This window comes from Phyllostomus discolor, chromosome X (assembly GCF_004126475.2).
Source record: "Phyllostomus discolor isolate MPI-MPIP mPhyDis1 chromosome X, mPhyDis1.pri.v3, whole genome shotgun sequence".
NCBI lineage: Eukaryota > Metazoa > Chordata > Mammalia > Chiroptera > Phyllostomidae > Phyllostomus > Phyllostomus discolor.
The window spans coordinates 65,597,508-65,623,750 of NC_050198.1; the positions used below are offsets into that span (position 1 = coordinate 65,597,508).

The window sequence follows — 26,243 nt, forward strand, 5'->3', positions numbered from 1 at the left end:
TTCTGTTCCCAATTCCCAGTACTTTGGTTTGTACAAAATACTATTTACTAATACTCAAACTAAAATATCAACTTCATTCATAATAAATGTTGATAATTTTATAAATCTATGATTTCATATATGTTGTCATATATACTAAATGATCTAAATACAAAATATGTGAATCTAAATATTACCCAACATACTAAAGTAAAATAATCCTAAACAAACAAAATGCAAATATAAAAATGCCAGGTACTTATCTAAAACATTTTGAGATCATTTGCTCTAAGGGCCTCAAATTATGATACCCTCATCTCATGCTTAGTAATAGTATAAACACCAAAAGCTAAATCTTAAAAATACTAAAAAGAAGACATGAGTAACTTATAAAATATACATTCAACAACACATTAAAATTGCAGAAAACAATTGATAGATAACATTCTGTTTCACTTATTCAAGTGGAATATTAAAAACCTACAAATGAGCATGGCCATGTTCCAATAAAAGTCTATTCACTTATGGACAGAAAAAAAAACACCCTATGAAATACTTTAAAAATATTAAAAAGTTGTGGTAACATTGGGGAGACTTCATTCTCACCTATCATAGTCCTCCCAAGTCAGATCCATTGACTATATCTATTGTAATTTAAGTATATATGTTCACTGAAAAGACTACACATTTCCCTTTAGCAAGTAAATAAGCAGAAATGCAAAATAAGGGATGCAATGTAAAGTATCAAAGAGGCAGATGTGAGCTTTCTGAATTATCCTCTCAAAAACAGTAGACTATTCCTAGGCTCTTTTACTATTCTTTTTTTTAAAAGATTCTATTTATTTATTTTTAGAGAGGGAAGGGAGGGAGAGAGAAAGAGAGAGAGAAACATCAATGTGTGGTTGCTGGGGGTCATGGCCTGCAACCCAGGCATGTACCCTGACTGGGAATCGAACCTGCGACACTGCTCTTTTACTATTCTTGGTCCCTATTTGATATCTCTATTTCCAGAGTTCCAGACAGTATAGAGAAAATAAGAAGCCCCAGGGGAATTATCACTTGCTGATAATGCTTCCATTAATATAGAAAACTGAGGGCTGACTAGTCAGCTAAAAGTTTCAAAGAAAATACTTGAAAAACACCAAACCTAACAACTGATGCCACTCAGTCCAACCAAAACACATTTGTTTTGTACCTGTCATGTAACCAACACTGTGCTAGAGGGAATTTCACATGTTATTTGATTTAATCTCTACCAAAAAAAAAAAAAAAAAACTCATCAGCTATGTAGACAATAAATTTAATGGGCCTGGAGAGGTTAGGTAACTTTCTCAGGTTCACAAGGTTAGTAAGTGGCAGAGTTAGAAATCAAACCCAGCTTTCTGGGTCCAAACTGAAAGATATTATTATAATAAGATATTAGTAGATTATTTGACCTATCTAAGTGGTATATTAAAATAATAAACACAAGGCTTTCAAAATGATAGAAAGTGAATTGTTCAACACTATTAGGTTGATAATGTAAAAAAAAGCACCTACAATGTGATCATAAAAAAAGTCAATTCACACTGATATGACTACCTATATTCACAACTGAAAAATAATTATGGTCTATACTTTCAATAATGCTTGACTAAGGGTATTTGCAATTTAAACTTATATACTTTATGTTTCTGGGAAAGAGATTTTTTTAAACAGATGGAATCAAGTTTTGTTTTCTTTTTCCCTAGATTAGTCAAATGTACAAAATGTCCATGAAGTTTCTAACTCAGAAAATAAAAGCAAATAATTGGAACCTTTTTAAGTTCTGAAAATTTAGTACTTATATACTTATAGTTCACAAATAAAAGTAATTCTTAAGTCAGTGATTCTCAACCAGGGACACTTTTACCTACTAGGGGATATTTGTCAATGTCTGAAGGCATTTTCCTTGTGGGAGAGGCCCAGGATACTCCTAAACATCCTACAATGAACAGGACAGCACTCCACCAAAAAAGAATTATTGGGCCCAAAATGCCAATACTGTCAAAGCTGAGGAACCCTGCCTTAAGCATATGCTTTCAGCACTTGAAAAAATGTTAAAACTTATCCATTGTGTAATACTTAAGACATACAAAACTGTATACATAAGACAATGACTCTATATGCCTACTTCTGAGCTTATTAATAAAAAGCATTCAATCTCTCGTGTATTCCTTCCTCACTAGTTAAAATATCCATCATGTTATATCAATATTATACTGTGTTAAAGCATACCATAGCATGTTAACTATAGTATTTTGTTAAATTACACTGTAAGTATCATATGACTTTAATAGATTTGATGAATAGGTGCATTTCTATAATAGTTTACACAGGACATGGAAAATTAGGGTAGATGTTTGCAGAAACCATATGGTAAGTCAATACTTATTCCTTGCACCTAGAAAGGAATGTTTTGAGTACTGTATCCCCTGACTACACATCACAGAGGAAGTGGTTTTATACTTATATTACAAAGGACTTATTTATTAAATATATGACTAACCAATGATCTTCAAATTCCAAGAAAATCTATATAATACGAAAAAAAGTGTAGGAAAAAAACAGTGTTGTTGTTCTCCATGTCACTTTGTTTCATCGAGGGCATCAGAGGTAGACACCCTGCCCTCCATTTCCCTTGAGCCCAGGGGCTTCTGAATTGTGCCCAAAGGTAGCCACACAGCTACAAGTTAGAGTAGAAATTTGGTCTAACCTTACTTCTCATTTCTTAGCTCAGGGTTCTGGAAGTCTGTGTGAGGAAAATGAGGGCATTTTCAAAGTTCTACAATCACAAAGGAATCCCTGGTGTACCACAAATATCACCTCACTTCAATAAACTTAAGGAATCTATACAGTGTGAAAGAACCAGAATTTTAATGAAGTACTACCACAGCTTAAAGTCTATAAGGCAGTATAAAGTATGGTCTTTTGAGGCCATATGTTCCTCAACTACTAATAAGACTTATGTTTTCTTCAAAGTGTAAAGTAAAGCTTTTGCATTTTTAAAATGTTTCATAATCTAATTAGTACAAGAACAATTAATTGCTTAAAGCTACCATTTCTGTCTTTGTTAAGCAAGTGGTATCATGAATGGACAAGGCCACAACCAGTGATGGTGATAAATAAAATCCCAGTATTAATCAACAAAAGGCCTAGAGGGGGCAAAAATAAACAGTTATCACATTTGTGTGAAATAGGTCTGACATAAAAGATAGACAGAAAGTAGCAAAGAAGGGTTAAAGAAAGCTTCATTGAAGAAGGGTAACGGAAAAATAAAATCATTCAACTAACCAGTTAGAAGCAAAAGATGAAAAAGAACAGTAGCACATGGATGAAAATAATTTTACATTGTAATAAGAATGCCACGAATTAATTATTTATTCCACCATGATGAGAAATTGGAAAGAAATGTTTTATGATTGTTGCTGTCATTGCTAATGTGTCATGTTCCCTACACAATTATGAAAATGAGTGTGGTGGATATGAGCTGTTATTTAAGAGAAAAATGTTTTCAAATTCTACAATAATAATGCCATTATAGCCTTAATTGATATACTTAGTGCATGAACACATGCAGACTCACAGCCTGCATAAAATACAGATGGTCGATAGCCACATAAATAGATCAATGATTACAAAGATGGATTGAGGAGACAAAAACAAGCTGTACTATTACACATGCATGAAATTCCTGACTACAAGAATAATTATAATCTGGAACTGGTTAATTGAGGGATGTTGTAGAATGTTTTTTCCTTGCAAGAATCGATACATAGCCATATATCTTTGATGAATTAGGAGTAGCCTTGTCTGGAATCAAAGGAATGGATTCGATGGCCTTTCCTTCATTCTAATCATTTTGGCAGAACCTAGTAATAAGTTATAGAAATCATACAATCTATTTTGAGATGTAAGGTAACATGTGGAAAAACATAATCTTGTGGCTACTGGCAGATCCCACACATTGGATCTTGTGCTAGATAACTTGAAAGGGTTTGAGAAAAGTAATAGTGCTACTAGAAGTGGAAATTAACTGGAGGATGGGGAAGCACAAGCTGGACAACTTCCACACATGTATTACAGAAAGACAACCATGGAGCTATTTCTGTAGTTTCCAGTCAGGGAGGAAATTCCCTAGAGCTGTATTTCACCAAAAGGTTATTAATAAGAAAAAATAATATCCTTTATAAAAAATAATTAGTTAAAATGAACAAAAGAAAGGGAAGTTAACAAAAAAGAGGAATGAGAGGAAAAGAGAAGAAAGAAATAGAGGACATGGGGGGGGGGCAGAAAATAGGACACCAGAGTTACATGACCAGCAGATATAAATGTCTCCCCTAAAAATAAGGCAGAAAGACACCAAACACAATACATAGAACATTTACTTAAAGAATACAGGTAGGTGTCTGGTAAATAGTGTGGTTTATTTTAAGAAAGAATTATAAGAAAATAATAACTACCTAAACTAAGTCACTGCAGTTCAGAATATCAAAGGTATCATTTCCCCAGATCTCACTCTCTCTTTTGTCCTTCCTTAAAACTCTTGCCTGTGCTAGCTTTTGTGACACATAGCAACTTCTTTACCTGTTTGGTCTTTCCATACCTTGGCTATTACAAAAAAAAAAAAATGCTGCAATAAACATGGGCATGCAGATAACTCTTTGATATAGTTATTTTATTTCCTTCAGATATAAATCCAGAAGGTGGTTTGGAGGATCATGTGGTAGCTGTATTTTCGTTTTTTGAAAAATCTCCATGGTGTATTCCATAGCAGCTATACCAAATTTCATTTCTACCAATTATACAAGGGTTTCCTTGTCTCCACATCCTTGCCACCATATATTTCTTGTTGTTTTGATAACAGTCATTCCAACAGGTATAAGATGAAATCTCATTGTAGTTTTCATTTGCATTGCCTGATGATTACAGATATTAAGTTTTCATGTATCCGTTGGCAACTGGCATATCTTCTTTCATAAAACGTCTATTCAAGTTCTTTGTCCATTTTTAATCACATTATTTGGTTTTCTGCTCTTGAGTTGTATGAGTTGCTCATATATTTTGGATATTGACCTGTTGGGGACCGCCCTGCCTTGGTATCAGGAAGCTGTAACCCCCCATGACTTAGGCTGAGAGACCTCCGGACCAGGAGCCACTAAGGTGACAAAACTTATTTCCCTGGCATGAACGCTGCCTGTTCTGTGCCTGACTTCCTAAGCTTGATCAGTTAGCCAATGACAGGTAAGATTTCCCACGGAGGGAATCATCTAAGACAGGCATGATCATATGGAGGCTTCTGGGAGGAGACTCTGGGTTGTGGAAATGAAGGGGTGATGGACATCAACCCCTGCCCCCTTGGCTTTGTCAAAGCCTGAGTCCTTGTTCTTAGATGTGAGAAATCCAAGTCTCCTGGCTGCCTTTGTCTCCTCTGTTGACTCAGGCCTGCAGAAATATCAGGGGCGGTGCAGCTGAGACCAGAAATGGTGGACCCCTGGGGTAATCAGGCCTGGGACATAGAATATGCAAGATCCTGTGAGATGTGTTTGCTGGAGGATGTTATTAGATTAGAATTTGAAGGCACAGACAGGAAACCAGAACTAGCCCTTTGAGCCCTGTTAGACCTTACAAATGATAAAATTCCAAGCTCTGCCCAGAATCACAATGGGGGTGCTGTCTGCACCTTTGTAAGTCACCTACTTTTGATATTTTCTGCCAGACTGTGAATCCACAAACTAAGTCAATATTCTCAATAAAAATCTTCTTGGGAATGGAGACGGGACGCTCCCCACTAGAGAGTGTGACCATTCCGTTCCTATTTCCCCACAGGACCTGGTTGTTTCTGTGTATGTTTTTCTCGTGTTTCGACGAGCATCCGCAGCAGAGATGGATACTGCTGGCCAGTATCCGCCACACTGACCCATTATCAGATGTGTAGTTTGCAAATAATTTCTCTCATACTGTAGGTTGCCTTTCCACTCTGTTGGTTATGTATTGTGCTGTACTGAAAACTTTTAATTTGATATAGCCCCAAATAGTTTCTTTCTACTTTTGTCAATTGTAATTTTGCTATCATATTAAAAAAATCATGGCCCAGACCAACGTCAGGGAGCTTTTTCAATGTTTCCTTCTAGAAAGTTTAGAGTTTCTGATCTTTTAAATTTTCAATACACTTACTTTTTTAACTTTCTCTATTACTCTCATCCTTTGTGATCTGAATACTTTTTGCAACAGTATTCTATGACTACTTTATCAAAATCTATTAGAGGAGTTTCTTCTTTCTAGTTACCATAAGGCTTAAAATACATTTAAAATATATTCAATTTTAGCCCTAGCTGCTGTGGCTCAGTTGATTGAATGCCACCCTGTGAACCAAAGGGTTGACGGTTTGATTCCCAGTCAGGGAAAATGCCTGGGTTGCAAGCCAGGTCCCTGGCTGAGGGGGGCACAAGAGGCAACCACATGTTGGTCGGTCTCTCTCTCTCTCTCTCTCTCTCTCTCTCTCTCTCTCTCTCTCTCTCTCCCCCTCCCTCCTTTCCTCTAAAAATAAGTAAAATATTAAAAAATAAACTCTAAAATATATTCTATTTTAAGTTGGTAACTTCAGTAGCATACAAAAAAAAAAAAAACATTATAATTTTACTCCCCCCTCATATTTTAAGTTATTTGGGGATATTGATGTTATAATTTACATCATTTTTATACTATGTACCTAATTATAGGTTATTGTAGTTATAGTTATTTTTAATAGTTTCTTTTTAAATTAGAGGTGCAAGTGAATTATGCACCACCATGAATCTGACTTTGACTATATATTTATCATTTCCAGTGAGTTTTACACATTCACAGGTTGTTATGATTTAAATTAATATCTTTTCATTTTGGCTTGAATGACACTTTTTAGCACTTCTTGTACTGTAGCTCTGTTCCTCTTACCCTTTTAATGTGGTCCTTCTTGGCCTCTCTAGGAGGATGCTTTAGAGTCAACCCATGGGTCTGGAATTTTCACAATGGTGTCCTTTCTACGGATAGCAGTTAATGGGAACTGAACTTGAGAATGATTTACATCCACCATCTTGACTGGGAAACTTTTCTGTACTAGTTTCTAGCCTTTTTGTTTATGCCATAAACCTTTTATACAGTGTATGGATCTCTTCTCAGAACAAATATATACATATGCAAAAGAAAACAATTATATTGAAATATATATCAACACACTCAGAAAAATAAATTGTGATATATTTATATGCATCTTGATTACAGCATTCAAAAATAAGATCAACTGGAAGCTTTAATAACTAGTACAATTTTAATTAGTAATAACTGTAAACAACATTTCAAGAACTCTACCACAAATGTACTGTGATAGGAAAATATTATTTCTATTAGTGACAAAGTTAAAAATACTGTTAATATTTCTTCAGTCTGTTCTATACATTGTTAGTCAAATGAGATGTCAAATATTAGTTAGAAACCAAAGAGAATAAGATGCAGTATTTTTCACATCTAAGTAGGGGCACCTGAATTTTCCAAACTGATCTACAAAAAAATATTTTTGCAAGTTATTCTGCAGTAATATTTTACTGCCTTCTGTGTTAATTCTCTTTTTTTCTGCTTATACTTTGTGAATGTGACCATAAACTCCCTACCAGGATGAACTTCCTCAGCACTTAAGAATCATTTGCCTATACTAATGTTCTAAAATAGAACATACTTTTATTTTTCCCTTAAGACTTGAATTAAAATTTTGAAACAGGTTCATTTCTTTGACAATATTCTATATGTGAGTGTTTGCACAAATATTTCATTTTCATCACTGTTATCCCAAAAAACTCACTGGTCATATATTCTGTGTCTCAATAGATCAAATTAAATTACACTGTTTCAAAGTGTAGTTTCAAAGGTGAAATAATGACTCCAAAAATCACCTAAATGTAGTACATATTATTTGGAACTCTTAATTCTATTTATTAAAAGCTCTTTAATAATTTCAGGATACGTTTTTTTCTGCATGTATTGACATTATCATATAGTTTTTATCCTTCACTTTGTTTATGTGGTGAATAACATTTATTGATTTGTGAATGTTGTACCAACCTTACATTCCTGGAGTAAATCCTAACTATATGCCAACAAACTGGACAATGTGGATGAAATGGATAAATTCCTGGAAACATACAATCTTCTGAAACTAAATCAGGAAGAATCAGAGAATCTGAATAGATATATATAGCAACTAATGAAACTGAACCAGTAATCAAAAAACTCCCAATGAACAAAAGCCCTGACCAGATGGCTTCACAGGTAGTTTGACAAAACATTCCAAGAAAAATATCTCTCCTTCTCAAACTATTTCAAAAAATTCAAGAGGAGGGAAGGCTCCAGGGATCATTTTTTAAGGCCAGCATTATCCTAATCCCAAAATCAGATAAAGACACTGCAAAGAAATAAAATTATAGGCCAATACCCATAGTAAATACAGATGCTAAAGTCTTCAGCACAATATTAGCAAACAGAATACAGAAATGCATCAAAAAGGTCATATACCATGATCACAAGAGATTTATTTCAGGCATGCAAAGTTGGTACAACATTCACAAATCAGTAAGTGTGATTCGCCACATAAACAAAATGAAGAACAAAATATTTGATAAAATCCAGTACCCATTTATGATCAAAACTCTCAGCAAAGTGGGAATAGAGGGAACATACCTAAACATAATAAAGGCCATGTATGATAAACCCACTGCAACATAGTACTCAACAGGCAAAAAGTACAAAAGCTCCCCTTAAGATCATGAACACATGAACACAGGAATGTCCACTTTAACCTCTCTTATTCAACATAGTACTGGAATTCCTAGCCACAGCAATCAGACAAGAAAAAGAAATAAAGTCGACCAAATTGGAAAGGAAGAAGTAAAACTGTCACTATTTGTAGATCACATGATGATACTGTCCATAGAGAACCCTAGAGACTCCACTAAGAAACTACTAGAACTGATACATGAATTTGGCAAAGTAGCAGGATACAAGATTAATATCCAGAAATCAGTGCATTGTAAATGCCAATAATGAACAGAAAGGGAAATTAAGAAAACAATCCCATTCATAATGGCCACAAAAAATAAAATACATAGGAATAAACCTAATAAAGGAAGTAAAAGACCTGTACTTGGAAAATTATAAGACACTTGAAGAAAGAAGTTGAAGGAGATAAAAATAATTGGAAGCACATACTGTGTTCATGGATAGGAAGAATTAACATCATTAAAATGTTCATACTACCCAAAGCAATCTATAGATTCAACATAATTCCTATCAAGATTCCAATGGTGTATCTCACAAAACCAGAACAAATATTTCAAAATTTTATATGGAACAATAAAATAACCTGCATAGGAACAGAGATACTGAGAAAGAAGAACAAAGTTGAAGGAATCACACAATTTAATATCAAACTATAATACGAGGCCATAGTAATCAAAACAGTATGGGACTGCCATAAAAACAGACAAATAAATCAATGAAACAGAATAAAGAGCCCAGAAACAAACCCACTCCTTTATAGTCAATATTTGACAGAGGAAGCAAGTACTTACAATGGACTAAAGACAGTTTATTCAATTATTCAATAAACAGTGTTGGGAAAATTGCACAGGTATGTGCAGAAAAATGAAACTAGACCACTTTCTTACACCATACACAAGTACAAATTCAAAATGGATCAAAGACTTAAGTGTTACACCCAGAAGAATAAAAATCATAGAAGAAAATGTAAGCAGCAAAATCTTGCACATTAATCATGGCAATTTTTTATTAGCTATTATCTCCCCAGGCAAGGGAAACAAAAGAAAAAATAAACAAACAGGACTACATCAGACTAAAAAGTTTTTCATGGCAAGGGAAATCATCAATGAAACAAAAAGACAACACACAGAATGGGAGAACATATTTGTTGATATATCTGATAAGGAGTCAATATCCAAAATCTATAAACAACTTACAAAATTCAACACTGATAACACAACCAACCCAATTAAAAAATGGGCAAAGGATCTGAATAGACATTTCTCCAAACAAGACATACAGATGGTAAATACATATGAAAAGATGCTTAAAGTCACTAATCATCAGAGAAATGCAAATTAAAACCACAATGAGATAGCATCTCACACCTACAGAATGGCCAACACAAATCAGTCAACAAACATCAAGTGCTGGGGAGGATGTGGAGAAAGGGGAACCCTTTTGTACTGTTGGTGGGAATGCAGATTAGTGTGGCCACTACAGAAAGCAATATGGTGATACCTTGAAAAGTAAAAATGGATCTGCCTTTTGACCCTGTGATCCCACTTCTTGGAATATATCTGAAGCAAACCAAAACACAAATTTGAAAGAACATAAGCAATCCTATGTTCATTGTAGCATGTTTTACAATTGCCAAGATATGGAAGCAGCCCAAGTGTCCATCAATAGATGAGTGGATAAAACAACTATGGGACTTTTACACACTGGACTACTACTCAGCTGTAAAAAAGATTTTTCCTTTTATGACAATATGGATGGACCTGGCAAATATTATGATAATGAAATAAGCCAGTCAGAGAAAGACAAATATCATATGATTTCATTCATATGTGGAATCTAATGAACAAACTGAACTAACAAGCAAAAGAGAGACAGATTCATTGATAGAGAGCAGGCTGAAAGCTAAGGGGTACGGAGGTTAGTGGGTAAAGGAATTGAGCAAAATGGGAAAAGGACTCATAGACATGGCAAACAGTGTGATGACTGCAGTGAGGAGGGGATATAAGGGGATAAATGGTAATGGGAAAATAGAATACACATTTTTTTTAAATGGTAATTTCAGGCCTTGGCTTGTGTAGCTCAGTAGATTGAGTGCTGGCTACAAACCAAAGGGTTGACGGTTTGATTCACACTTGGGGCACATGCCTGGGTTACAGGCCAGGTCCTCAGTAGCGGGCACGTGAGAGAAAATCACACACTGGTGTTTCTCTCTCTTTCTTTCCCCCTTCCCCTCTCTCTAAAAATGGGTAAATAAAATCTTTATAAATAAAAATAAATAAATAAAGTTGCATTCTCTTAAAAAATGGTAATTTCAGGATAGGATTACTTCTTAAATGTTTCTATGTGCTGCTGAAAGTAATTTAGGACATTTTGACTTCTTTCCCATATGAACTCAGTTTCTAGCTTAGATTTATATATTTTGAAATAAAGGAGATATTAGTATTTTTATTTTTAATAACCTGAAAATTTGGGCTTGATCTTGCTGATTTAATTTTTTAATCTCATTTATTGATTTTAGAGAGAGGAGAAAGGAGTGGGAGAGAGACACAGAGAGAGAGGGAGAGAGAGAGAGAGACAGATTGAGTCTGTTGTGCCACTTATTTATACATTCATTGGTTGCTTCTTGTATATACCCTGATCAGGAATCAAACCCAGAACCTTGGTGTATCGAGGTGGTACTCTAGACATCTGAGATATCCAGTCAGGGCAAATGATGATTTTTTAAAACTTTTATAAGACATTTATTCTGCTAAATAACTAATACTGGTATTAATACAAGTCTCCATAAAACAATGTGTCCTTAATTGTTTTTTGTTGTCTTGTTATGAGGAGACAACCATGCCACATGAACAACAAGCTATGTTTATACCTGGATGGAGCTTAGCACTGTGATCAAATAGAGTTTACAACAAAGTTAATCTGATGATAACATTTAATCCTATGCATTATCAATGTGCTACATGGTGATCAGACATAAATGTCAAACTGCTCCCATGAATGGAAAATTGATGTTACTTTTGCATCACTGAAGCAAAGGTTTCTAGGATGGGAGAGAGGAAGAGGACTGGTGATTCTAGTCTTTCTCTTTCCTGATAGTGTAAGCACTCTTTTTGGTGCTGGAAAACAATCATTTCAATCCAGGACCTTCCTCCTTACCAGAAGATACTGAGGTATTTGGTTGCTCTAGATAAACGCAGTATTAACTTCAATAACTCTGGTGATTTCCTCACCAGTTGTGCCTTGTGTGTATCCAAGCAGCACAATATTAATCATGCTTACTGGTAAACTGCACATTACATTGTTTTCTGCTACCATTATAATGAAGAAACTGAGTTTTGATTGAGGAGGGTAAAAAATGAGAGAAAATTGTAGAGCCTCTGGCACTGAGAAGGAAAGCTGGCTGGTGTTGAAAAAAGAAAAACAAGGGGAAAAAAAGAAAAAGGCAGACTTCAAAAAAAAAGCAGGCACAAAATTTGTGGGGCAAAGGATTCAAGGGGTAAAATACACAGACATGGAGCAAAAAAGAAAGAACTAAAGGCTTACAAAGGGAAGGGAGGTGTAGAAAACAGGAAGAGACAAGACAGGCTGAGGTCCCACCACAAACCACAAACAGGAAGTGAATGGAAGCACAGACTCCTTTTGCATGCACAAAAGGAGTCTGGCAGAATCTGAACTTTATGATTCTCCTTCTCTCACCTTCCCACAGTACAGCCCAAAATTTGGTATAATAATGTGATTTCACAAGCATTTGTTTTGTCTGCATGGTGGATAAGATTAAACCCACAAATTTAACAATATTGGCATAATTCACTGCCCTGTCTAACTTTTAAGCAATTCATTCCTCCCAACTGGATCAGGATTACTCAACTGAAAGAGAGAAACAAATATATACTGTTTATGCCAGAAAATAAAGTGAAACATTAAAAAATTCCAGGTAATGCATTTCTATATACACATGTTGAAACCTTGTTGTAGAATAGAGGACCATTCATAGTGAGAATCTTTCTCTTCTTATATTCCCTAAAATTAAACATGACTTAAAAAATAATAGTTTTTTTAAAAAAATTTTAATTGTTGTTCAAAAAATAATAGTTTTTAATGTTACTGGGAAATAAATACCATAGTAGTAGTCTGTATGTTTGCATTATTCTTTTATCAATGCATATAAAGAAAAAACTACACAGTTTTAAAGGGTAAAAAAATGACTACATTGATTAATTCTTCAAAATATTGTTCTACTTTACTATAATTTGATTATACATAAAAGACGAAAAAGCTTCAATTATTCAGTAGGAGTCAGAAATTTGTTTGCCTTTTGTAGTTTAAATTTAAAATATCCAATAGAAAAAAGGGAGAACTAGATCACATTTAGGTTTCATTCTTTGCTCATTCTGACTACTGTGCAAAGAACTGTGGAACTAAGTGGGACAGGAGAAATGTGATCGGTTTTCCATTTCAGAGTGCTATGTATGGACTTGCTGGTTCCACAGAGAAAAATGCTTTCCTAAACATTTTACCACAAGGGGATTTCTTAGCAAAGTGTGACTCTTAATGAGATTAATATAAATGTGTCAGTATAATAAAGAGCCTAAATCAACTCATTAAACCTTTGGAAAGTGAATATCTGTATATTTAAAACATATATATGAAGTAAACTGTAATGCAAGCCTCCACTACAAAATGAAGGGACTATAATCAATAATATGAAGGGAGCCACTTTAAAATAGAGCTAAAGCTGCCATGCCAGAGGAACTGTCTTGCACAACTTATGTCTCAAATCCTCAGGAAGTTTTTGTAAAATATGGTTAAATAACCTTCAGACCATGCCTAAGAGACCTGTTTGTAAAGCTAATAAGCTAATAAAAGCTAAAGCTAATAAAAGCTAAAAAAGCAATTATTATGACTACTGGGATGATGACTACTGGATTAGTTGTCATTAAAAACATTGTCTATAATTATCACCATGTGTGTTATGTTATCTTCACCAATAGAAATTTCTTCCTTCCATTGACCTAATTGTTCCCCTTCCCTTTCTCATAAATACTCGTTACCTTTTGTGCCTAAATTCAAAAAATTGGGCTTCTACTTGAATCAGTGTTTCCAGAATAGATATTCTTATTGATCTCAAAAAATACTAGTTTGCCTCTCACTTTGAAAGAACTTTTTTACTTTTAGGCTAACAGAATTTCATATAAACACAGCAGGCTCAAATGACAAATGTTGATTCTCTGACATTTAGACACAGTCTGAGGAAGTTATGGCAAAATTATTACAGCACAAACTACTCCATCTTCGTAAAATCAAAGCAAACTGCATGGCTCCAAAACAAGCAACAACCACCACAAAATAACTATAATAAACATGCCCTTGTATGAAAAATCTCTGCAGTGTTTCCTTCTAGAAATTAAACCAGACAGGACAAGGCATACCAGGATTTCTAATAACATGTTAGATCTTCTATACTGCTTTATTTTAGAAAGCATTTTATTTGGTTTAATCATCACAGGAACCCTGTGATCTCAGATGAGGGCACACAGGTATAACAAGCGGAATATTTTGCCCACAGGAGGCAAAATAATAGAATAGAAAGAACAGTGGTCCTGGCCAGGGAGTTCAGTTGGTTAGATCATTGTTCTGATATACCAAGCTTGTGAGTTTGATCCTCGGTCAGGGCACGTACAAGAAGCAAACAATGAATGCATAAATGGGTGGGACAACAAATAGATGTTTCCCCTTCTCTCTCTCTCTCTCAAATCAATAAACATTAAAAAAAGAAAACAGCATTGGTTTTAGAGTCATGATAGACCTTGTTCTGAAGCACAGCTCTGCTACCCTGCCACTTACCAGCCATGAGACAATAGGCAATCTCTCTAAGGCTCAGCTTCCTTATTCATAAAATGAAAATATTAATACTTATCTCACAAAATTGTTGTAGGATTCAATGAGAGAAAATATATAAAGTGCTTGGCACAATCCCCAGCAGATGTTAAGTGCCTAAGAAAGCATAATTTTCCCATTTACCCACTGATCTTGACCAAGCCATTTAAAGTGTTGGCCTCTCCTCTTTTATATCCAAGGAATGATAATAACAATGTCTACTTTACAGAGTCCATGTGATAATGACATCCAATTTTCCTTACGGTGAGTACCGGAATGATATGACTACATATGCATAAACTTAAATTAAAAAAAAATACTTATCTAATGAATGGCAGAAATGAAAGTAGAACATGAATCTCCTTCCTACATTGAGTCCTCTGACTACCAACACAGCTAGATACTCCTTATTTTACTACCCAAGTACAGAAGAACACTTTCTTACAACTCCATTCAGGAACCTAGAAACACCCATGAAAATGATTTTTTAAAAAGAAAATATGCAAGTTACCTGAATTAAGGCCTCACTCAGCATGTCTTCATTGACCTCCAAAATGATGTTTTTAATATCTTCATATGGCATACGATATGATCCGAGGAAGATAGCTAAAATAAAAATTAGAGTTTAGTAAAAACAGAACAGCATCCAAATTTTAACATTCTAATAAATGCCGGATTCTCATTTGACAGAATCAAATTTTGAAACTTCTGTCACTAATATTAATTTATAGAGTTATGAACAAACAAAAGTACTTCCCATTCAATGTACTGTACAATTCATCTAAGTACAATGGCCTAAGTAAAATGATTCCAACACAGCACTCTTCAGGAATGACAATAAAGTAACCAAATACAAGAAAAGCATATCAATCTACTGTGTAGTTCTCATATATAAGAGAAAATTTAAATGTCTGAATCATCATTGCTTTCTGCATTCCTGCTGACATTCATGTGGTGTACTGTTAGTTGCTTTATATGTTGGATTTCGATTTCCCTTGTCAATATCTTTATTGAGTATATATTCTGTCATATTGAGTTTAATTAATTAAATTACATCTACAAAGCTTACACTTAACTCAGAAGGTATTTTTTCCAACAGTACATTACAGTTTAACCTCCATTAAACATACTTCTTAAAGAACATTTGTGTGTTCTTATCATCAGAACCGGAATATATTCCTAAGAATTTTTTTTTCCATGAAAGGACCCACATGACTTCACTGAGACTTAAAAAAACAAATCCTTACTGTTTATGCACATGATTACCTAGAAATAAACACCAAATGAGATAACCATAATCAAAATTAATAATGTTGACAGATACCAACTAGCAATTAAGATCATACTGTGTTTTTAAAAACATACTGAACATCCACTTTATAAAGAAAATGTACTGTCAGATAAGCATTATACACACTCACAAGAGCTATTAGGCGACTGCTTTTATGACAGCAGCATTCTGACTGACAGGAGAATGATGAGTTGTTTATTTTAATCTGATTCCCTATAGCACATTCTTTAACAAAATAAACTCCTATGGCATCTCATTGAGTAATTAGAAATGCTTGATGTGTTGCAATTTTTCATGCATAGTGTTTTAGTAGCCTCAGAATATAAACACAGTCTACTCTGATGACAAAAAATATGCTAAATTCAATACAGAGGGGAGAATTTATCAAAGTAAAACTAAAGGCCTACTTAAATGATGGCTTTAACTGTCCAGCTGTTCAGCAAAAGTACACTAAAGTCTGGCTGGTTGTCAAAGGCCTGAAGGTTTAGTGACCAGTTTTAAAGTACAGTAGTTGATAATTTAAGTAGCTCACATCACAATTACTTCAAATGTAAAGGAATAGCAGAAAAGGATTTGTCCAATATGATTAGTGAATGCTCTAAAACTCTCATTCCCAAGCCTATGCAGAAAGAAAAGAAATACCAATATTTTCAACTCTGCCTTATATCTCATTGAATCCTCTAACAATGCCTAATTATCAGTACTTTCCAAAGCTTTATTATTTATAAATTTCATCAAGCCTGAGGAACGTTAAATTATGATGGCTTCCATTCTGGCTGAATGACAAAAAGACAAACCAAATCATGTTTACACAGAATTTTGTTTTTAGTAAATGCTAAATATACCTGTTCAAAGAAGTTACAATTCTGTTTAAATACATTCAAAAACCACCCTCTCTCCATCACCCCTTAGGCAGGAAAATTCACATACACAGATTCTGGGCAGTTTTGGGATCCAAAACTCTCAACTCTCTCACTTTCTTCTTTGCAGGTTGGGTCTTCTTCTCTTCTAAAGCTTCTGCATTCTTTTGAACTGAAAGAAAAATTGATTCATAAACAATGATGGCACTAGTCCAAGTACATGTAATAACATTTGCAAGGCATACTAACTTCATTAATAAAGCTCATGCCAAAATCAATAAATGTGTTTATTTCATTAGTTCGAGTAAGAGGATAAACATAAAAATATAGACCTCTTTAGAGGTTTCTCTACAAATTAAATATGAGCACTTAAGCAGAAAAGATAAGCCAAATAGAACCAAAAATCAATCGGTGCTTTTTAACTAATGTGCAACATTAATTACTACTTTACCAGGTACCTTACAAGCAGCACTGGTAAAATCTCCCTAATTTGGAATTAATTGTAAAATCTCCCTAATTTGGACTAATTGAGGAAAAGACATGCATTTATCGTACATTATGTTAAAATTTAGGCATGTCTTTCATTTAGTGAAATTGCTTTAAAGTACCTAAGGTAACTTTAACTGCTAAACAAGTTGCCATATAAAAATTCCTGCAAACACTGCTTTGAAAAATAGATATGAACCATTTGCAAGTTGCACAACACTAGCACACATTCGCATACACATAGTTAACAAACTTCAAAGACAGGGTCTTTTGAGTAAGCTACCTTTGTTTCTCTCATCATTTTTTTAGTACTATTTGCTTTCTTAGAATAAAAGATACATTTATAGTGTATTAAGAAGGTAACTCTCAAGCCCTGGCTGGCCGTAGCTCAGTGGATGGAGCACGGACTGCAAACCAAAGTGTCGCAAGTTCGATTCCCAGTCAGGGCACATGCCTGAGTTGCAGGCCACAGCCCCCAGCAACCGCACATTGATGTTTCTCTCTCTCTCTCTTTCTCCCTCCCTTCCCTCTCTAAAAATAAATAAATAAAATCTTAAAAAAAAAAAGAAGAACAGACACATGGATCAATGGAACAGAATAGAGAGCCCAGAAATGAATCCAAGTCTCTATGGTAAATTAGTATTTGACAAAGGGGGCAAGAGCATAAAATGGAGTATAAATACTCTCTTCAACAAATGGTGTTGGGTTAATTGGAATAGTACATGGAAAAAGGTGAAAATAGATCACCAACTTACATCATACACCAGAATAAACTCTGAATGGATAAAAACCTAAAACATAAACTGTGGCACCATAAAATTCTATAGGAAAACATAGGCAGGAAATTTCAGATGTCTCATGCAGCAATATTGTTGCAGATATATCTTCTAGGGCAAGGGAAATAAAGGAAAGAGTAAATGAATTGGACTACATCAAATTAAAAAACTTCTGCATGGCCAGGAAACATCATCAAAATGAAAAGAGAACCAACTTTATGGGAAAACATATTTGTCAATGATACCTCGGACAAGAGTTTGATCTCCAAAGTATATACAGAACTCACATGACTCAACACCAGGAAGACAATCCAATTAAAAAAAAATGGGCACAGGGCCTGAACAGACATTTCTCCAAGGAGGACACACAGAGGGTCCAAAGGTATATAAAAAGATGCTCAGCATCACTAGCCATCAGAGAGATTCAAATCAAAACTACAGTGAGATACCACTTTACACCAGTCAGAATGGCCATCATTAACAAATCAATAAACAACTAATGCTGGTGAGGATGCAGAGAAAAGGAACCTAGCACACTGTTTGTTGGTGGGAATGCAGACTGGTGCAGCCTCTGTGAAAAACAGTATAGAATTCCCTTAGAAAACTAAAAATGCAACTGCCTTTTGATATGCTGCTAGGATTGTACCCTAAAAATCTTGAATCACCAATTCTAAAGAACCTATGCACCCCAATGTTCATAGCAGCATTACTTAAAACAGCCAAGTGTTGGAAACAGCCTGAGTGCTCATCAATAAATCAGTGGATCAAAAAACTGTGGTACATTTACACAGCATAGCAGAAAGAAAGAAGGAACTCCTACTTTTTGCAACAGCATGGATGGAACCAGAAAATATTATGCTAAGTGAAATAAGTCAGGTGGCAAAAGAGAAATACCATATGATCTCACCTATAAAAGGAACCTAATGAACAAAACAAACAAATAAGTAAAACAGAGCGAGAGATATGGAAATAAAGAACTGACAGTGACCAGAGGGGAGGGGTGGGGATAAGAGGGTCAAGAAGGGCAAGGGTCTGTCTATTCAAGGAACAAGTACAAATGGCCCATGGACATGCAAAACAAGATGGGAATCAACCGTGTGAGCTGAGACAGCAGGGCGGGGGAGAGCAACAGGGGAATACTGGGACAAATGTAACAAAACAACAATGAAAAAAAATTAATGGATATTTCTCCAACAAGACATACAAATGAATGACCGATATAAGAAAATATGTTCAATGTTTCTAATCATCAGGAAAATGCAAATTCAAAATCACAATAAGATATCACCTCACATCTTTTTATATGGCTATTATGAAAAAAGGGGTGTTAGTGAGAATGTGGAGTAATTGAAACCCTTGTACACTATTGGTAGGAATATAAAATGGTGTGCCCTCTTAGGAAAAAAGTATGATGATTTCAAGAATATTAAAAATAGAACTATCATATGATCCCGCAATCCCACTTCTGGGTATATATCCAAGAGAAATGAAATCAGGATCTCATACAGTTATCTCCATTCCCATCTTTACTGCAGCATTATTCACAATAGCCAAAATGTCGAAGCAGCTGATATGCCCATTAAGGAATGAATGGATAATAAAAATGTTACACACACATGCCCACCCAGTTTGGAATATCATTCAGCCTTTAAAACTAAGGAAACCCCACCATATGCAACAACATGGATGAACCTGGAGGGCATTAATCTTAAGTAAAATAAGAAAATCACAGAAAGATAAAGAGTTTACATAAGTAATCTAAATGCTTTTTATGTTACTGATATATACAACCTAAAATGTCAAACTCATAGAAACAAAGAGTAAAACAGTGGGTGCCAGGGGTTGAAGGGTGGGGGGAATAGCGAGCCAGTTCAAATGGAATAAAGTTTCAGTTATACAAGATGAAATTTTAGAGATCTGCAGTACAGCATTGTGCCTACAGTAAACTATACTGTGCACTTAAAAATTTGTTAAGAGGGTATAGCTCTTGTTAAATGTGCTTATAACAATAAAATATAAATTAATTAAAAACTTAAAATAAATTATAGAGATTCCATAATTATTTGAAATTACTTGGATGAGACTGAAGAGATTTTAAGTCTCAATACCATAACTTCAAGAAGTCATTTTGTCATCAATGGCCCTATGGGACTCAGGTTCAACATGAGGCCTCCAGTCAAATGCACTCTCCCTGTGCATATGAAAAACCATACAACCACTTGGTTTGAATCCAATGGATTACATTAATTTGAGAACATAAATTGGCACTGTTAGTCAACCAAATAATAATGAAACATTATAAAATCCTGTCTAAGAAGATGATATAATAAAAACATTTGCATTATTATTAAAGATATACTAACATTAAGATACATTAAGACAGTGCTTGTCTTAGGGGAGCAAAGTGATAATGGAATGAGTAGAACCTTGGAAACTTTCACTTTATCTCTAATGTTTCACTTCTTTAAAAGCAAAGAGCTGTAGTAAAAATGAGAAAATGTTAATATTTGTTCGCTCTAGGATCCTGGTACATGGGTGTTTGCTATATTAGCCTTTGCAAATTTCTATTTTTCAACATAAAAATAAAAATGATATGACTAAATTACATAAATAAACCTATCCCTTTTTATAATGTATGAAGTGTTAGCTTTGGCAATCTCAAGGACCAAGTATAGATAGGAATCAGAAACAATAGGGAGAAAATAATAAAAAAATACAGGTAAAGATCAGTCAGTTTGGTCAGCAAGCACAATTTTCTTTGCAATTGGTTTTTAAATCTATTCTGTGAGGAATAACACATTTGTTTACCAAACCTAGAGAGGAAAAACTGATGCAGTATGGACTAAGGGACTGCATTTCAATCTCCCCTTACGTGCTGCTTATCACAGATGGAAAGTGCCCCCTCTCTGTGTTGCCTGCAGATGTGCACTAACAAAGGCATCCCACAGAAAGGAAGATTTCATTCTGACACCTGCATAGTACCTGAAGCCATAGGAATGGCATTACCAGGAGTGTTCTCAAAGTTTACTGCACATTAAACAAGAGTAATGGTTCTGATGTTGGGAATCACACACACATACTTTGTAATGATGTCTTAATTAAGAAACAAATCTTACTGGTTGTAGTTTAGACAAGAACCCCCCAAATCAGGCAGCACATGTTACTGCAAATTAACATCTGCCCAACCAATATACTTGTACACCTGTTCATTAAGCCAATTACTGAAAACCACTAAATGTCACCATAACACTATGTTTAATGACATCCACTAGCTAATGTATGTTTTCTTTTTCAAAAATATTTTTATTTACTTATTTTTAGAGAGAAGGGAAGGGAAGGAGAAAGTGAGGGAGAGAAATATCAATGTGTGGTTGCCTCTCGCACGCCCACTACTGAGGACCTGGCCCACAACCCAGGCATATGTATGTCCTGACCAGAAATCAAACTGGTGACCTTTTGGTTCATAGGCCAGTGCTCAATCCACACCAAACAGGGTGCTAATATATATTTTCAACAGGCCTCAACAACTCAGCAGGCAATGTATATTTTAGGAAGAACAAATAAAGTTGGGTTAGAGGTTTTAGGTAGAATTTTCCTTGTTTGAAGTGACAATTTAAATAACAAAACTGCAGTAACCTCAACCTGGTATAGTATTTGACAAATGAGGTTGTGGGAGTTCTTCCTTTTAACATTTAACAGATATGAAGTACCTTACTAAAAAGCTATAGTTAATCCCTCTACTGTTAGGTTGGCTCTGGCTTTGTAAGTATGGATTGATGTTTTTCTGGGCACCTCATGCATTCAGATAACCTCCTATTATGTTACATTTCCTAATTCATGTCACAGATCAGTTAAGTCCAGCAATGAATCCCAAGGGCTATGTGTGTCAAAGAGGAGTGAGTACTAAGGAAAACATAACAGTAGAAATCAGTATGATAAAACTTAGTAGTGCTAAGCTAAAAGGGCAATTCTTATTGAGAATACGGTTTGGATGTTCATCTTATCTAGGCTTTTCTTTTTTAATGTGGTCCCTCTCTTACTGGTATAATTCTGCACACAATTTATTTAAGCCTTGCTTAGCAAGTCTGAACAGATAATACCCCAGACTATTTGTACTCATGATTTCAAATTGACAATGTAGGATTTTTCAGTCTGGGTTACATATATACCTGAACATGTCTAGAATAAACTCAGTGTTGTAGACCTCAGAGAGATTTTTTTTCCAAATAAAAGACCCCTGGGAAACTATGTCTCATAAAGAAACTTCTCATATTCTGGATATTTCCATTTGAAAATCTAAGAAGCCTCTCAGATTTAGCATATACCATATGTGATTTTTAGTCTTCTCTTCAATAAATGGCAATCCAGCCCTAAGTTTAATTAAGCAAACAAATGTGGAGTCAACAATTACTCTTCTTTCTCACAGGCCATATCACATTTTTGGGCAAATGCAGTGTTTCATCACTTCTTATCACCTCCACTTCTAAGGATTTGAAATCACCATGACTTCAAGCCTACGTTATTGCAGCAGCCTAAAAAGAAATCACCATTCTGCCTTTGTCCTTTTTCTCTATATACTATCAATTAATTAATAATGTTTGTCTTCTGTTCAAAATCCTCCAATGGCTTCCTGTCTTATTCAGGGTAAAATCCAAACTTTTTTACATCTACAATGGCATAGAATGTCCTACTTTATATTTAATGCAGTGTCCTTAGCCTCTCTGACCTCATTTATTACCTCTTTCCTCTCATTCACTGTATTCCACTACAGTAAGTACCTTGCTGTTTTCAAATGTACCAGAACAACTCCCACAACAAGGCCTTTACACTTGATGTGATATCATCCCAAGATCTTCCTTCACTTCTTTCAGATCTTGGTTCAATTTCACTTTCTCGTAGAGATCTTTCTTGAAGATGCACTTGAAAATTGCAACTCCTCCTTCTTGGCACTCCTTTTTCCCTTTGTCTGCTTCATTATTCTCCATAGCAATTACAACCAGGTGACAAAATACATGTAGTATTTGTTTACTTTCTACACCTTCCACTTTGACATAAGCTCTGTTAAAAAGAGGTTATTTGTGACTATTTTGTTCACTGTTACATTCTAGCACCTGAAACTGTGCCTGGAAAAGAACAGGCATTCCAATTATTTTGACATCTGTCCTCCATATATATTCTCATAGGTCCATAAGAACTGATGTATAAGGTTATGTATTCCACTATTATTAATAGCAACAAATGATAAATGTTCATCAACTGGAAATAAATTCTGATATATTGGGCATTATTTAGAAGAGCAAAATATTTGAAATAACCCAAAAGCTCATCATTAGATGACTGTTGGGGTAAACTGTAGCATGCCCACTCAGTGGAGTACTCAGCTACTATATTCATGATCAGGGAAGTTCTCTATGGAGTGATCTTCAGTAAATATTGTTAAATGAAGCAAATAAGGTATACAAGACTACATAGTACATGTTCCTGTTTATGAAAGAACAAGAGGGAAATATTTATATGTATTTGCTGGTATATGGATAAGGTGTTTCTGGGAAGGTTCACAGGAAATGTATTAAATTAATTAATTCTAGGGAAGAAACTAACTAAATGAGAGAAGAGAGAGGAAGAAAATTCACTGTATGGTATCCTTCTAGCTCTCCAATTTTAGGCCATGTAAATATACTGTCAACTAGAAAATGAATAGAAAAACAAAACAAAGAAGAAACTAAATGATTTTGTCACTAAAATGTCTCTAATATGTAAATGCATAGGGATGCTTTGTGGCACAAGTTAAAAGAAAACTTATTTGTGCACTTCATGTTGCAGCACAGAAACATAGCCCAGGCTTCGAGTAACATGATCAAACAGCAGGGCAGAGGAGGAATGAAGTGACACATACCAAACCATGGCCTAGCCATAGAGGCATATTGTAATGTATAAGTGAAATACAAATAAGAAATATTTTAACAACACACATATTATGCATTCTGGGGTGGAGTTGGGGGCTTAAAGATTCATTGTTGTCAATATGCCTAACAAATTCCATCTTCTTCACTGATGTCTTATGCCTAATACCCATATTTCTTATTACTACTATCAACACATTCATTTTCTTATTTGCCATTTATAATTTATGAAAGGAAGTCAAATTGCAATAAAATATTAAAATACCTGCACAAATGTTTTCTATACAGACAAAAATAGCAATAGCACAGAAACAGAAATATTAGTTGGTATACAGTACTATAATGTCTGTAAAAATGCCTGAATTCATTATATGAAAGGAAATTTAACAGTTTCACTGAATTATAGCATCTGCAAAGGATACTCTGAAGGTTGAACATATAAAATTCAAGGGCTATCAAGTCATTATATACATAAGTAGGCCTGGCCTGGAGAATTCTTAAACCAGTTGTGAAGAACTGGAGTAGACTAGTTCCTGCAAGATGAATTCAGGTACATTATTTACACAATAGTTTCTGTAATTACATTTCTATCCACAGACTCTTATGAACTGGGATAATACTGGATACACGTAATGATTAAGAGTCAATGTACAACCATTATCAGGAACTGCACTGGATGGCTTCTCCTAGAACTGTGCAAGGTAGATATTTGTATTAGTCTGCTCAAGATGCCATAACAAAATCCCACAGACTGGGTGATTTAAACAACAGAAATTTTTCATAGTTATGAAGCCTGGGAAGTTCAAGATCAAGGTGCTGGTGAGGTAGATGGCTACGACTGCACTTTGTGCTCACATGGCCCTTCCTTGGTGCATATGCAGAGGCAGAATGAGTAAGCTAGCTTTCTGGTGTCTCTTCTTATAAACACACTAATTCTAGTGGTTTGATTGCCCATGTTTTTTTACCTGAATTACCTTAATTACATCCTTAGAGACCCCATCTCCAAATACAGCCATACTGGAGGTTAGGGCATTAAGATATACATTTTGGCGAGACACAAACATTTAGTCCATAACAGTATTATTATTCCAATTTTACAAAAAAAGGAAACTGAGGTCTCCAGAAAGCTGTCAAACATCTGAGAGAAAAGTTAAATAGTAGAGCTAGGAATCAATTCCAGGCTGTTTCACCCCTAAGTCTATGATGTTGCTAACAGCTCCATAATTCCCCATTGATACAGAATGAGATTCATATGTGTCTCCCATAATTTACTACTAAATAATTCAAGATAAGAAGTTCTATGGAGATGGTGAACATATCCATGGTTCAAAATCCCTCATAGAGCTCTTCCTTGTGGTCTAACCAAATATTCTGCTGTGCATCCTAGAGTACTAAATCAAAGCTGTGGTTTCTTTTTATACCCATGGCTTAGAATTCTTGCTTGCTTGCTGAACACTAAACTGCATTTCTGAGTTTAGTGTTCAGTGATCCCTATAGGGGGTGCTGGTGTTATTCATTTTTTAATATTTGACAGGGGAAGGTGGAACAGAACTAGAGAAGAAGCACCAGCTTAAGGTATGTGTTTCCACCTGGTCCAGACTTTTAAACTGATTTTTGTGTAATTTATGGATGAAGAACTAGAGTAAGGGGAGGCTTAGAGATTATGCCAGGGACCCACGGGTTCAAAGAAGTCAGCAGATTTTAAAAAATGGTTGTACAGAGTGGATAAATATGCTCATAAAAAGGCATAGGTTTGATGAGGATGCCTAAGTCAAAGAGCATTAGCTAATGAGTAGTGATCACCTCCACTATCATAGGCCTCTGCAATGAACCAAGAGGTCCTTTGAAAAGCAGCTGAGACAAATTCTAGGAACTGTGTAAGTGGGAGTTCTGGGTAGTGCCAGATAGTCAATGCTTTATGCTTTACAAGTCATACGGTCTATACTACAACTCTATTTAACTCTGGCACTGTTGCATGAAGGCAGCCATAAACAATAAGTAACAAAGGAGCATGGCAGCAATGCACACCTTACACAGGAAAACAGGTGGCTGGCCGGATATCCCTTCCATAGTTTGCCAACCCCTGACATCAAAGATGCTCAGTAAGTGCCTTGTCTTTTAACTACTTCCTTTTGAAGCTGAGATCAATTTATTCTCACTTCAACCTTTGAAAATGTTCAAACATTTCCTTACAAAATAGCATCTAGAACTTATCTTACTATAATTATCAATGAAAAATTCT

General features: G+C 35.0%; 1 protein-coding gene across 4 annotated transcripts in view; it reads right to left on the reverse strand.

Moving 5' to 3' along the window:
- Nucleotides 1-26,243, reverse strand: part of DIAPH2 (diaphanous related formin 2) — a 914,500-nt gene that overhangs the window by 524,684 nt on the left and 363,573 nt on the right. For all 4 annotated transcript variants that reach the window (XM_028522433.2, XM_036016530.1, XM_028522432.2 and 1 more), the window contains 2 exons: nt 16,907-17,008; nt 15,197-15,291 (listed from right to left, as the gene is read on the reverse strand). In XM_028522433.2, the coding sequence (XP_028378234.1) occupies nt 15,197-15,291; nt 16,907-17,008 (197 nt within the window). The remainder of the gene's footprint in view (nt 1-15,196; nt 15,292-16,906; nt 17,009-26,243) is intronic.